Source organism: Pecten maximus, chromosome 15 (genome assembly GCF_902652985.1).
Source record: "Pecten maximus chromosome 15, xPecMax1.1, whole genome shotgun sequence".
Lineage (NCBI taxonomy): Eukaryota > Metazoa > Mollusca > Bivalvia > Pectinida > Pectinidae > Pecten > Pecten maximus.
Window position 1 is genome coordinate 18706812 of NC_047029.1, and position 15909 is coordinate 18722720.

Consider the following 15909-nt stretch of genomic DNA (forward strand, 5'->3'; position numbering starts at 1 on the left):
TGTATCCAGTAGCAGAATTACTGAGATATGTATCCAGTAATAGAATTACTGAGATATGTATCCAGTAATAGAATTACTGAGATATGTATCCAGTAGTAGAATTACTAAGATATGTATCCAGTAATAGAATTACTAAGATATGTATCCAATAGTAGAATTACTAAGCTATGTATCCAGTAGTAGAATTACTAAGATATGTATCCAGTAGTAGAATTACTAAGATATGTATCCAGTAGTAGAGTTACTAAGATATGTATCCAGTAATAGAATTACTAAGATATGTATCCAGTAGTAGAATTACTGAGATATGTGCTTAGTAATAGAATTACTAAGATATGTATCCAATAGTATAATTACTAAGATATGTATCCAGTAGTAGAATTACTAAGATATGTATCCAGTAGTAGAATTACTAAGATATGTGCTTAGTAATAGAATTACTAAGATATGTATCCAATAGTATAATTACTAAGTTATGTATCCAGTAGTAGAATTACTAAGATATGTATCCAGTAGTAGAATTACTAAGATATGTATCCCCTAGTAGAATTACTAAGCTATGTATCCAGTAGTAGAATTACTAAGATATGTATTCAGCAGTACAATTACTAATATATGTATTCAGTAGTAGAATTACTAAGCTATGTATCCAGTAGTAGAATTACTAAGATATGTATCCAGTAGCAGAATTACTAAGATATGTATTCAGTAATAGAATTACTAAGATATGTATCCAGAAGTAGAATTACTAAGATATGTATGAAGTAGTAGAATTACTAAGATATGTATGTAATAGTAGAATTACTAAGATATGTATCCAATAGTAGAATTAGTAAGCTATGTTTCCAGTAGTAGAATTACTAAGATATGTATCCAGTAGTAGAATTACTAAGATATGTATCCAGTACTAGAATTACTAAGATATGTATCCAGAAGTAGAATTACTAAGATATGTATCCAGTAGTAGAATTACTGAGATATGTATCCAGTAATAGAATTACTGAGATATGTATCCAGTAGTAGAATTACTGAGATATGTATCCAGTAGTAGAATTACTAAGAAGTAGTATAATTACTAAGATATGTATCCAGTAGTAGAATTACTAAGAAGTAGTAGAATTACTAAGATATGTATCCAGTAGTAGAATTACTAAGATATGTATCCAGAAGTAGAATTACTAAGATATGTATCCAGTAGTAGAATTACTAAGATATGTATCCAGTAGTAGAATTACTAAGATATGTATCCAGTAGTAGAATTACTAAGATGTGTATCCAGTAGTAGAATTACTAAGATATGTATCCAGTAGTAGAATCACTAAGATATGTATCCAGTAGCAGAATTACTGAGATATGTATCCAGTAATAGAATTACTGAGATATGTATCCAGTAATAGAATTACTGAGATATGTATCCAGTAGTAGAATTACTAAGATATGTATCCAGTAATAGAATTACTAAGATATGTATCCAGTAGTAGAATTACTAAGAAGTAGTAGAATTACTAAGATATGTATCCAGTAGTAGAATTACTAAGATATGTATCCAGTAGTAGAATTACTAAGATATGTATCCAGAAGTAGAATTACTAAGATATGTATCCAGTAGTAGAATTACTAAGATATGTATCCAGTAGTAGAATTACTAAGATATGTATCCAGTAGTAGAATTACTAATATATGTATCCAGTAGTAGAATTACTAAGATATGCATCCAATAGTAGAATTATTAAGACTTGCATCTAGTAGTAGTAAAGCAAAATTTAGAGTAACTCAATTTCAATTCAAATGTGCTTAGTTAATCTGAATAAGAGTCAGCTATTTGCACTTAAACATTCTTTTACACATATAGATCTGGAAATGTAAATGGATCTGTTAAAAAGTTGGTCAAGGTCATTCATTTGAACAAACTAATAAATATTCTGTAGAAGTCATTCATACATAGAAGCCATTCGATGGTTAGATTTTACCCTCTACAGTTTGCCAAGGTCATTTATTGTAATAAAGATGACAGTCATTTACCAAAGCAATATGAATCCTAAAATAATCAACGGAAGTCATATGGTTTTCATACAGTAGTTTAAATGAGACTGTAATGTGATTCTTTCTTTTATTTCAGTTTCATAGTGACATTTCGTAAGTCTACTTGTATGAAAGGTTAAAGTATACTTTACACTACTAGTATTTTCGTTATTTCATTCCAGCTCAATTGGTTTCCAGGAAAATCTATTTTAGAGGTTATAAAACAGGCTTTAAAGCAACGTGGCATCTAATTATTTTTCCTAAATGTTACTCATCTCAAGAACAAAGTCAACATTTAAAATGTTATGTTGTATTAGCCAATACCGTGTTGACACTTTGAGGGTAATACGATGAATCTGTACACTACACAAGCACTGGTTTTTCTATTTTTGAAAAGCACATTTAGAAACAATTACCCAAAAGTAACCACTCCAGAGTATTAAAACTGATAGACAAACTTATTAGGCGACTAGAAAAGACTGCTTTCTTAAATGTCAATGTAGATATTGGGAGCAAAGACAGAAGACTTTCAAATGTTAAATACACTATAAAAGTGTATAAATTATGGGTTTTAGCTGACTAAAGGAATATGATGAAAATTGAGACTTTTTGGAAATCTTTGCTACACCAAGAAAGTCCCAATGGACATAAAGGAGATCATTTCTATACTAAGAAGCCCAACATAAATCTGGTTGTCCCACTACCCAGTCATCATTAATCTGGTTGTCCTTTTATCCAGTCACCACTAATCTGGTAGTCCCACTATCCAGTCACCACTAGTCTGTTTGTCCCACTATCCAGTCACCACTAATCTGGTAGTCTCACTATCCAGTCACCACTAATCTGGTTGTCCCACTATCCAGTCACCACTAGTCTGTTTGTCCCACTATCCAGTCACCACTAGTCTGTTTGTCCCACTTTCCAGTCACCACTAATCTGTTTGTCCCACTATCCAGTCACCACTAATCTGTTTGTCCCACTATCCAGTCAACACTAATCTGTTTGTCCCACTATCCAGTCACCATTTAACTGTTTGTCCCACTATCCAGTCACCACTAGTCTGTTTCTCCCACTATCCAGTCACCACTAGTCTGTTTGTCCCACTTTCCAGTCACCACTAATCTGTTTGTCCCACTATCCAGTCACCACTAATCTGTTTGTCCCACTATCCAGTCATCACTAGTCTGTTTGTCCCACTATCCAGTCACCACTAATCTGTTTGTCACACTATCCAGTCACCACTAATCTGTTTGTCCCACTATCCAGTCACCACTAATCTGATTGTCCCACTATCCAGTCACCACTAATCTGGTTTTCCAACTTATCTGTCACCACTAATCTTATCTGATTCTCCAGTCACCACAAAAATTGTCCCAATTATCCAGTCACCCCTAATCTGGTTGCAACATTGTCTGGTCACCACTAATTTGGTTGTCCAATTCTCCAGTCATCCTTAATCTAGTTGTCCCACTACCCAGTCACCACTAATGTTGTTGTCTAACTACCCAGTCACCACTAAGCTGGTTGTCCTATTACCTAGTCACCATTAATCTGGTTGTCACACTACCCAGTCACCACTAATCTGGTTGTCACACTACTCTTTGTCACACTACCCAGTCACCACTAATCTGGTTGTCCTACTACCCAGTCACCACTAATCTGGTTGTCCTATTATCCAGTCACCACTAATCTGTTTTTCCTACTACCCAGTCACCACCCTACTACCCAGTCACCACTAATCTGGTTGTCCTATCATCCAGTCACCACTAATCTGTTTGTCCCTATATCAGACACCACTAATCTGTTTGTCCCACTATCCAGCCTCCACTAATCTATTTGTCCCACTATCAGCTACCACTAGTCTGTTTGTCCCACTACCCAGTCACCATTTATCTGTTTGTCCCACTATCCAGTCAACACTAATCTGTTTGTCCCACTATCCAGTCAACATTAATCTGTTTGTCCCTATATCAGTCACAACTAATCTGTTTGTCCCACTATCCAGTCACCACTAGTCAGTTTGTCCCACTATCCAGTCAACACTAATCTGTTTGTCCCACTATCCAGTCAACATTAATCTGTTTGTCCCTATATCAGTCACCACTAATCTGTTTGTCCCTATATCAGTCACCACTAATTGGTTTGTCCCACTATCAGTCACCACTAATCTGTTTGTCCCACTATCAGTCACCACTAATCTGTTTGTCCCTATATCAGTCACCACTAATCTGTTTGTCCCGCTTTCCAGTCACCACTAGTCTGTTTGTCCCACTATCCAGCCACTACAAATCTGTTTGTCCCACTATCAGCCACCACTAGTCTGTTTGTCCCTATATCAGTCACCACTAATCTGTTTGTCCCACTTTCCAGTCACCACTAGTCTGTTTGTCCCACTATCCAGTCACCACTAGTCTATTTGTCCCACTATCCAGTCAACATTAATCTGTTTGTCCCTATATCAGTCACCACTAATCTGTTTGTCCCTATATCAGTCACCACTAATTGGTTTGTCCCACTATCAGTCACCACTAATCTGTTTGTCCCACTATCAGTCACCACTAATCTGTTTGTCCCTATATCAGTCACCACTAATCTGTTTGTCCCGCTTTCCAGTCACCACTAGTCTGTTTGTCCCACTATCCAGTCAACACTAATCTGTTTGTCCCACTATCCAGCCACTACAAATCTGTTTGTCCCACTATCAGCCACCACTAGTCTGTTTGTCCCTATATCAGTCACCACTAATCTGTTTGTCCCACTTTCCAGTCACCACTAGTCTGTTTGTCCCACTATCCAGTCACCACTAGTCTATTTGTCCCACTATCAAGTCACCACTAATCTGTTTGTCCCGCTTTCCAGTCACCACTAATCTGTTTGTCCCACTATCCAGTCACCACTAATCTGTTTGTCCCACTATCCAGTCACCACTAATCTGATTGTCCCACTATCCAGCCACTACAAATCTGTTTGTCCAACTTATCTGTCACCACTAATCTTATCTGATTCTCCAGTCACCACAAAAATTGTCCCAATTATCCAGTCACCCCTAATCTGGTTGCAACATTGTCTGGTCACCACTAATTTGGTTGTCCAATTCTCCAGTCATCCTTAATCTAGTTGTCCCACTACCCAGTCACCACTAATGTTGTTGTCTAACTACCCAGTCACCACTAAGCTGGTTGTCCTATTACCTAGTCACCATTAATCTGGTTGTCACACTACCCAGTCACCACTAATCTGGTTGTCACACTACTCTTTGTCACACTACCCAGTCACCACTAATCTGGTTGTCCTACTACCCAGTCACCACTAATCTGGTTGTCCTATTATCCAGTCACCACTAATCTGTTTTTCCTACTACCCAGTCACCACCCTACTACCCAGTCACCACTAATCTGGTTGTCCTATCATCCAGTCACCACTAATCTGTTTGTCCCTATATCAGACACCACTAATCTGTTTGTCCCACTATCCAGCCTCCACTAATCTATTTGTCCCACTATCAGCTACCACTAGTCTGTTTGTCCCACTACCCAGTCACCATTTATCTGTTTGTCCCACTATCCAGTCAACACTAATCTGTTTGTCCCACTATCCAGTCAACATTAATCTGTTTGTCCCTATATCAGTCACAACTAATCTGTTTGTCCCACTATCCAGTCACCACTAGTCAGTTTGTCCCACTATCCAGTCAACACTAATCTGTTTGTCCCACTATCCAGTCAACATTAATCTGTTTGTCCCTATATCAGTCACCACTAATCTGTTTGTCCCTATATCAGTCACCACTAATTGGTTTGTCCCACTATCAGTCACCACTAATCTGTTTGTCCCACTATCAGCCACCACTAGTCTGTTTGTCCCTATATCAGTCACCACTAATCTGTTTGTCCCGCTTTCCAGTCACCACTAGTCTGTTTGTCCCACTATCCAGTCACCACTAGTCTGTTTGTCCCACTATCCAGTCACCACTAGTCTATTTGTCCCACTATCAAGTCACCACTAATCTGTTTGTCCCGCTTTCCAGTCACCACTAATCTGTTTGTCCCACTATCCAGCCACTACAAATCTGTTTGTCCCACTATCAGCCACCACTAGTCTGTTTGTCCCTATATCAGCCACCACTAATCTGTTTGTCCCACTTTCCAGTCACCACTTATCTGTTTGTCTCACTATCCATCCATCACTAACCTGTTTGTCCCACTATCCAGTCACCATTTAACTGTTTGTCCAACTATCCAGTCACCATTAGTCTGTTTGTGCCACTATCCAGTCACCACTAGTTTATTTGTACCACTATTCAGTCACCACTAATCTGTGTGTCCCACTATCCAGTCACCACTAATTGGTTTGTTCCACTATCCAGACACCACTAGTCTGTTTGTTCCACTATCCAGCCATCAGTAACCTGTTTGTTCCACTATCCAGTCATCATTTATCTGTTTGTCCCACTATCCAGTCACCACTAGTATATTTGTCCCACTATCCAGTCACCACTAATCTGTTTGTCCCACTATCCAGTCACCACTAGTATATTTGTCCCACTATCCAGTCACCACTAATCTGTTTGTCCCACTATCCAGTCACCACTAATCTGTTTGTCCCACTATCCAGTCACCACTAATCTGGTTGTCCCACTATCCAGTCACCACTAGTCTATTTGTCCCACTATCCAGTCACCACTAAACTGTTTGTCCCACTATCCAGTCACCACTAATCTGTTTGTCCCACTATCCAGTCACCACTAATCTGTTTGTCCCATTATCTGTCACCACTAATCTGTTGTCACACTATCCAGTCACCACTAGTCTATTTGTCCCACTATCCAGTCACCACTAAACTGTTTGTCCCACTATCCAGTCACCACTAATCTGTTTGTCCCACTATCCAGTCACCACTAATCTGGTTGTCCCACTATCCAGTCACCACTAGTCTATTTGTCCCACTATCCAGTCACCACTAAACTGTTTGTCCCACTATCCAGTCACCACTAATCTGTTTGTCCCACTATCCAGTCACCACTAATCTGTTTGTCCCATTATCTGTCACCACTAATCTGTTGTCACACTATCCAGTCACCACTAGTCTATTTGTCCCACTATCCAGTCACCACTAAACTGTTTGTCCCACTATCCAGTCACCACTAATCTGTTTGTCCCACTATCCAGTCACCACTAATCTGTTTGTCCCTATATCAGCCACCAATAATCTGTTTGTCCCACTTTCCTGTCACCACTAATCTGTTTGTCTCACTATCCATCCATCACTAACCTGTTTGTCCCACTATCCAGTCACCATTTAACTGTTTGTCCCACTATCCAGTCACCACTAATCTGTTTGTCTCACTATCCAGTCACCACTAATCTGTTTGTGCCACTATCCAGTCACCACTAGTCTATTTGTCCCACTATTCAGTCACCACTAATCTGTGTGTCCCACTATCCAGTCACCACTAATCTGTTTGTCCCACTATCCAGTCACCACTAGTCTATTTGTCCCACTATTCAGTCACCACTAATCTGTGTGTCCCACTATCCAGTCACCACTAATTGGTTTGTTCCACTATCCAGTCACCACTAATCTGTTTGTCCCACTATCAGCACCACTATAATCTGTTTTTCCCACTATCCAGACACCACTACTCTGTTTGTTCCACTTTCCAGTCAGCATTTATCTGTTTGTCCCACTATCCAGTCACCACTAGTCTGTTTGTCCCACTATCCAGTCACCACTAGTCTGTTTGTCCCACTATCCAGTCACCACTAGTCTGTTTGTCCCACTTTCCAGTCACCACTAATCTGTTTGTCCCACTATCCAGTCACCACTAATCTGTTTGTCCCACTATCCAGTCATCACTAGTCTGTTTGTCCTACTATACAGTCACCACTAATCTGTTTGTCCCAATATCCAGTCATCACTAGTCTGTTTGTCCCACTTTCCAGTCACCACTAATCTGTTTGTCCCACTATCCAGTCACCACTAATCTGATTGTCCCACTATCCAGTCACCACTAATCTGGTTTTCCAACTTATCTGTCACCACTAATCTTATCTGATTCACCAGTCACCACAAAAATTGTCCCAATTATCCAGTCACCCCTAATCTGGTTGCAACATTGTCTGGTCACCACTAATCTGGTTGTCCAATTCTCCAGTCATCCTTAATCTAGTTGTCCCACTACCCAGTAACCACTAATGTTGTTGTCTTACTACCCAGTCACCACTAAGCTGGTTGTCCTATTACCTAGTCACCATTAATCTGGTTGTCACACTACCCAGTCACCACTAATCTGGTTGTCACACTACTCTTTGTCACACTACCCAGTCACCACTAATCTGGTTGTCCTACTACCCAGTCACCACTAATCTGGTTGTCCTATTATCCAGTCACCACTAATCTGTTTGTCCTACTACCCAGTCACCACCCTACTACCCAGTCACCACTAATCTGGTTGTCCTATCATCCAGTCACCACTAATCTGTTTGTCCCACTATCCAGTCACCACTAATCTGTTTGTCCCACTATCAGCTACCACTAGTCTGTTTGTCCCACTACCCAGTCACCATTTATCTGTTTGTCCCACTATCCAGTCAACACTAATCTGTTTGTCCCACTATCCAGTCAACATTAATCTGTTTGTCCCTATATCAGTCACCACTAATCTGTTTGTCCCACTATCCAGCCTCCACTAATCTATTTGTCCCACTATCAGCTACCACTAGTCTGTTTGTCCCACTACCCAGTCACCATTTATCTGTTTGTCCCACTATCCAGTCAACACTAATCTGTTTGTCCCACTATCCAGTCAACATTAATCTGTTTGTCCCACTATCCAGTCAACATTAATCTGTTTGTCCCTATATCAGTCACAACTAGTCTGTTTGTTCCACTATCCAGTCACCACTAGTCTGTTTGTCCCACTATCAGCCACCACTAGTCTGTTTGTCCCTATATCAGCCATCACTAATCTGGTTGTCCCACTATCAGTCACCACTAATCTGTTTGTCCCACTATCAGCCACCACTAGTCTGTTTGTCCCTATATCAGCCACCACTAATCTGGTTGTCCCACTATCAGTCACCACTAATCTGTTTGTCCCACTATCAGCCACCACTAGTCTGTTTGTCCCTATATCAGTCACCACTAATCTGTTTGTCCCTATATCAGTCACCACTAATCTGTTTGTCCCTATATCAGTCACCACTAATTGGTTTGTCCCACTATCCAGTCACCACTAATCTGTTTGTCCCACTATCAGCCACCACTAGTCTGTTTGTCCCTATATCAGCCACCACTAATCTGGTTGTCCCACTATCAGTCACCACTAATCTGTTTGTCCCACTATCAGCCACCACTAGTCTGTTTGTCCCTATATCAGCCACCACTAATCTGGTTGTCCCACTATCCAGTCACCACTAATCTGTTTGTCCCGCTTTCCAGACACCACTAGTCTGTTTGTCCCACTATCCAGACACCACTACTCTGTTTGTTCCACTTTCCAGTCATCATTTATCTGTTTGTCCCACTATCCAGTCACCACTAGTCTGTTTGTCCCACTATCCAGTCACCACTAGTATATTTGTCCCACTATCCAGTCACCACTAATCTGTTTGTCCCACTATCCAGTCACCACTAATCTGTTTGTCCCACTATCCAGTCACCACTAATCTGGTTGTCCCACTATCCAGTCACCACTAGTCTATTTGTCCCACTATCCAGTCACCACTAAACTGTTTGTCCCACTATCCAGTCACCAATAATCTGTTTGTCCCACTATCCAGTCACCACTAATCTGTTTGTCCCATTATCTGCCACCACTAGTCTGTTTGTCCCACTATCCAGTCACCATTTAACTGTTTGTCCCACTATCCAGTCACCACTAATCTGTTTGTCTCACTATCCAGTCACCACTAATCTGTTTGTGCCACTATCCAGTCACCACTAGTCTATTTGTCCCACTATTCAGTCACCACTAAGCTGTGTGTCCCACTATCCAGTCACCACTAATTGGTTTGTTCTACTATCCAGACACCACTAGTCTGTTTGTCCCACTATCCAGTCACCACTAATTGGTTTGTCCCACTATCCAGTCACCACTAATCTGTTTGTCCTACTATCCAGTCACCACTAATCTGTTTGTCCCACTATCCAGTCACCACTAATCTGTTTGTCCCACTATCAGCACCACTATAATCTGTTTGTCCCACTATCCAGACACCACTACTCTGTTTGTTCCACTTTCCAGTCAGCATTTATCTGTTTGTCCCACTATCCAGTCACCACTAGTCTGTTTGTCCCACTATCCAGTCACCACTAGTCTGTTTGTCCCACTATCAGCACCACTATAATCTGTTTGTCCCACTATCCAGACACCACTACTCTGTTTGTTCCACTTTCCAGTCAGCATTTATCTGTTTGTCCCACTATCCAGTCACCACTAGTCTGTTTGTCCCACTATCCAGTCACCACTAGTCTGTTTGTCCCACTTTCCAGTCACCACTAGTCTGTTTGTCCCACTATCCAGTCACCACTAGTCTGTTTGTCCCACTATCAAGTCACCACTTATCTGCTTGTCCTATCATCCAGTCACCACTAATCTGTTTGTCCCTATATCAGTTAAATCTGTTTGTCCCACTATCCAGTCGACACAAATCTATTTGTCCCACTATCCAGTCACAACTAGTCTGTTTGTTCCACTACCCAGTCACCATTTATCTGTTTGTCCCACTATCCAGTCAACACTAATCTGTTTGTCCCACTATCCAGTCAACATTAATCTGGTTGTCCCACTACCCAGTCACCACTAATCTGGTTGTCCCACTACCCAGTCACCACTAATCTGGTTGTCCAACTACCCAGTCACCACTAATCTGGTTGTCCCACTATCAAGTCACCACTAATCTGGTTGTCCCACTACCCAGTCACCACTAATCTGGTTGTCCCACTACCCAGTCACCACTAATCTGGTTGTCCCACTACCAAGTCACCACTAATCTGGTTGTCCAACTACCCAGTCACCATTTATCTGGTTGTCACACTACCCAGTCACCATTAATCTGGTTGTCTGATTCTCTAGTCACCACTAATCTGGTTGCCCCACTACCCAGTCACCATTACTCTGGTTGTCCCACTACCCAGTCACCACTAATCTGGTTGTACCACTATCCAGTCACCACTAATCCGGTTGTCTCACTATCAAGTCACCACTAATCTGGTTGTTCAATTGTCCAGTCACAAGTAGTCTGGCTTAAAAATGTAACTTTCACCCAAAGTGCAAAAATTAATTGCTGGCAATGACTATCAATAATAGTTTGTGCAAACAGGTTGCTATATACCCTTCAGGTCAGATGACCTTAAAATGTCAAAGAAGTACAAACCATATCGGTTTTTTTTTATATCATGTGTAAGATATGGAGTCATGGTAAAAGATACTCAATCAAATCCCACCAGTGGCTGTAAAATAGAATTAACTGTGAATTCCGAAATGTCATAGAGAATGTTATATTTTTTTTTCTAATGAGTGGCAGCTGTAGCATTATATTCTTTCTTTCTGACTTCAAGGAAGGATTATAGAACCTTAATTGATGTTTCTAAATAAAACCGTGAGGACAGACAAAACGTAAACAACATTGTGAACAAGATTCCAGCTTCCAATTTAGCAGATCAATTCTAAACCTCTACTTCGACCTCCAAACTCAGTCATCTTAATGTACAACTGAAAGAAATCACATCCCTTACTTTAAAAACCTTTAATGAACATTTTGTTTATCTATAGTCAATTTGAATAGAAAAGCAATGAATTTAAAACAAAACTTTGCAGCAAATACTCAATATATTGAATTTTTCTTCCATCAAGATGATAATTTTACTAGGTGGTATCTAGCTAACAAAACCATGGAAACTGACACACAAACAGTGTAGTTAATGCTCTGGGATACACTGGCACAGAAGCTTCTAACGGGAGGCTGAATGACAGCCCTGCAACCATTTCAAATAAAAATAGGCATCTGCAGCTAAATATAGCAACTGAGATACATAAATAGGAGAGATGGCGGGACAGCTTATACTCACATCCAGGATACGAGGAATTGGACGACATTTCAGGGGCTAGCAGGCAGATTCCCGTCTACTGATAATGTTGAGATCAGGAAACCAGCGCCTGGAGATCCTAGGCACCTGCTGATTCAAAGCGGCTGATGGTGCAAGGAAAGGTCACCGAGTCTTGAACTGACCCCCGCAGTAGAAATAACTGGTGAGAAAAAAAATCCCCAACACTTTGAAAACAGAAATCCTGCCGTCTGCGGACAACCACTAATGAACTGTCATCGTGCCATTGACGGACATCGTCTGAAAGGAAAATAAATGAAAACTATCTATAAATAGATTCCAGCTAGAAGAGCCACTAAGCAACAAAACAGGGAAAATTAATGGAATATTTTGTTATCGTTATTGATTGTCTCTATCTTTAGACATCGTCGTAATAGTACAGCATTGAGCTCGGTGGCAGAAAAACAGGCTGGTGACACAGTCCATAATAATCCATACGTATCCCTCTGTAGCTAATCCACCATGTCTCTATCAGCCTGGAAAAACCGGAATCTGTGTACTTGCCATCTCACGCAGATCTCTGATCGACATCAATTTGTAATTAAGAAAATCTATAGAGACAAAAAACCTATAGCCTAAACATCAATTAAAACCAGAAGGGAATAACAAAAACCAGGTCTGAAATAGTTCATAAATCTCCGAAAATGGTATTTAAAGCTCCGAAAATGGTATTTAAAGCTCCGAAAATGGTATTTTAAGATTGTCTCAGAATGAGTTGAAATATTGAGTACTAAAAGGTATTCATTTTCAAATTTCATTAAAAGCTGTAGTCTTGACATGGAAAAATAATTTACATGTATATTGATATGAATTATATATAAAATAATAAGTAAAATTACCTTCCTACAATCACAAACCAGTAATGATTTCAATAAAATAAACAACAAACAACAAATCCATTGCCCTTCAGCAATTCAACTAAACCAGAGTAATCTGCAGGAAGAGGCCAAACGGGCCAGTTCCACTCACCTGGAGTTTTTTCCAATCATTGCCACACATTCTCAATAAAAGTAATATTGGAAATGTTGAAATATTTCCCCCGATTCAAGTTCTATACCTCACTAAGTTGGAAGCCAATACCTACAATAACTACATAAAAAAATGATTCTCATTCTTTTCCATAGCAAAGTCATTTAAATTATGATGAACTGAATAAGAGAAGTAGATTTTTAAAGATTTTGAAACCAAAGTTACATCTTTTCATCCAAATCACCAATAGTTTTTTTTCCTTTATGCAGCTCATTTCAGCTGGGCAAATAAATATTTTTCTCCCATAGTACAGAGAAATAAAGCTGTAAATTGGGAAATTTTTGTAGTATTTTGCTATGAATGCTAAATATCTAGGTATGTGACACAAGACCTATATACATGGTCATTTTTATATGATCACAAATATTGAGATCACTTTTACAAAGAATATCTACATTACTTGACCACCATAACAAGAAAATTCTATGTTGACTGTCCTTCAGAAATTGTCATATGTTGAGAAAAAAACGGTAAGTGCATAGTGGTAAGGATTTCACAAGGACTTTTGACTAGAAAATTGATTAGCTAAAGGCTGTCTTACCCATCCCCACATAAAAGTTAAGAGTTTCAAGAAAACTTAATAGTCTTGGCCTACTAGGAAACAGGACCGAGGAAGAAGTTAGCACCCCGATTCCAGAATAGTAACATGATCATAGGAGCTTTCTTAGTTACTTCAGATGGCAGCAAAACATATTTTAAAAGAATTTTGGAATACAAGTAGAATTGCAGTTTTCTCTGTAAATGTGTACTTAACAAATTATATGGGGCTATATTCCACTTGCAATAACTTGGTGAGAAAATTAGGTGCATGCTTATTAACTATTGAAGAGAACATCGAAAATTTTGTGCATCTTTCATCTTCAAGAAGGGGTAACCAATTAGTTTCTAGATGTAATACTATTTTTGTGTGGATAATAACAGTTTTCTGGCTTTCTCACAGAATGGCATTGAAAATAGGTGATGGACATTGATTGAACAAGCTTGGTCGCCTTTCATACAAGTACGATACTGGTTAATTATCACTGCCCTTGGCCTCATTGAGAAGCATTTTAACACATTTAACTGCATGACCTTGAAAGTAAGTTAAGGTCATAAGTTGAAACAAGCATTTCAGTCCTTCAAATGAGCAAACAAAAGTTGTCATGACCTGGGTCTTTTGATTATTGAAAAGAAGATGTTTAAAAATAAAAGTGAATGCTAGATAGACACCAAACAATGTCATAAGCTCCCTTAAGAAAGATGAAACAAAAATAGCAACTGGCTAACCCTTGATGTAGTTGTCATTGGTCAAGGTTAACAAAAACAGTAACTGGCTAACCCTTGATGTAGTTGTCATTGGTCAAGGTAAACAAAAACAGTAACTGGCTAACATTGGATGTAGTTGTCATTGGTCAAGGTAAACAAAAACAGTAACGGGCTAAACCTTGATGTAGTTGTCATTGGTCAAGGTAAACAAAAACAGTAACTGGCTAACATTGGATGTAGTTGTCATTGGTCAAGGTAAACAAAAACAGTAACGGGCTAAACCTTGATGTAGTTGTCATTGGTCAAGGTAAACAAAAACAGTAACTGGCTAACATTGGATGTAGTTGTCATTGGTCAAGGTAAACAAAAACAGTAACGGGCTAAACCTTGATGTAGTTGTCATTGATCAAGGTAAACAAAAAAGTGGCTAACCTTAGATGTAGTTGTCATTGGTCAAGGTAAACAAAAACAGTAACTGGCTAACATTGGATGTAGTTGTCATTGGTCAAGGTAAACAAAAACAGTAACGGGCTAAACCTTGATGTAGTTGTCATTGGTCAAGGTAAACAAAAACAGTAACTGGCTAAACCTTGATGTAGTTGTCATTGGTCAAGGTAAACAAAAACAGTAACTGGCTAACCTTAGATGTAGTTGTCATTGGTCAAGGTAAACAAAAACAGTAACTGGCTAACATTGGATGTAGTTGTCATTGGTCAAGGTAAACAAAAACAGTAACCAGCTAACCCTTGATGTAGTTGTCATTGGTCAAGGTTAACAAAACAAGAGGCCCAGAGGGCCTGTATCGCTCACCTGGATTTCATGATATATGAAACAAGAATGATGATTAAGTATATTTGTCACTGGTATTGCTATGTCAATATATCATAGGCATTTTATATGGATATGTGAGGTATGCCAAAAAATGCATTAATTCATGAAATGAAATTGACTTTTGGCGCAACCCCTTAGGGATGATACCACACAAATGTGAGTGATATCCCTTGCTTAGTTTCAGAAAAGAAGTTGTTTAAACCAATTGACCCCTTTTGACCCCGCCCTCTGCACCCGGGAGGTCAGTTCCTTCCTTTATAAAATTTTGAATCCTTACCCAAAAGAATGCTACCAGTCAAATATGAGCTGTTTCAGAGAAGAAGTTTTTCATATCAATTTAGCCAAATTGACCCCTTTTGGCCCCACCCCTCAGTCCCTTGCTGGGGTCAACCCTAAAATTTGTACAATTTTGAATCCCAACCCCATGACCATGCTACCATACAAATGTGAGTGATATTCATTGATTAGTTTCAGAGAAGTTGTTTATATCAATTTAACTAAATTAACCCCTTTTGGCCCCGCCCCTCAGCCCCAAGGGAGTGGGCCCCATCGTTTGTTCAATTTTGAATCTTTAACCCAAGGGAATGCTACCAGTCAAATATTAGAGATATCCATTGCTTAGTTTCAGAGAAAAAGTTGTTTATGTCAAATCTGCCAAAATGACCCCTTTTGGCC

The 15909-nt window shown here is 39.4% G+C and overlaps 1 protein-coding gene across 1 annotated transcript in view; it reads right to left on the bottom strand.

The window, feature by feature from the left end:
• LOC117343096 (histone deacetylase 4-like) overlaps window positions 1–15909 on the bottom strand; it is a 204498-nt gene that overhangs the window by 181925 nt on the left and 6664 nt on the right. The window contains exon 2 of the mRNA XM_033905396.1: window positions 12094–12369. Coding sequence (XP_033761287.1) covers window positions 12094–12121 — 28 coding nt within the window. The 5' untranslated portion in view covers window positions 12122–12369. The remainder of the gene's footprint in view (window positions 1–12093; window positions 12370–15909) is intronic.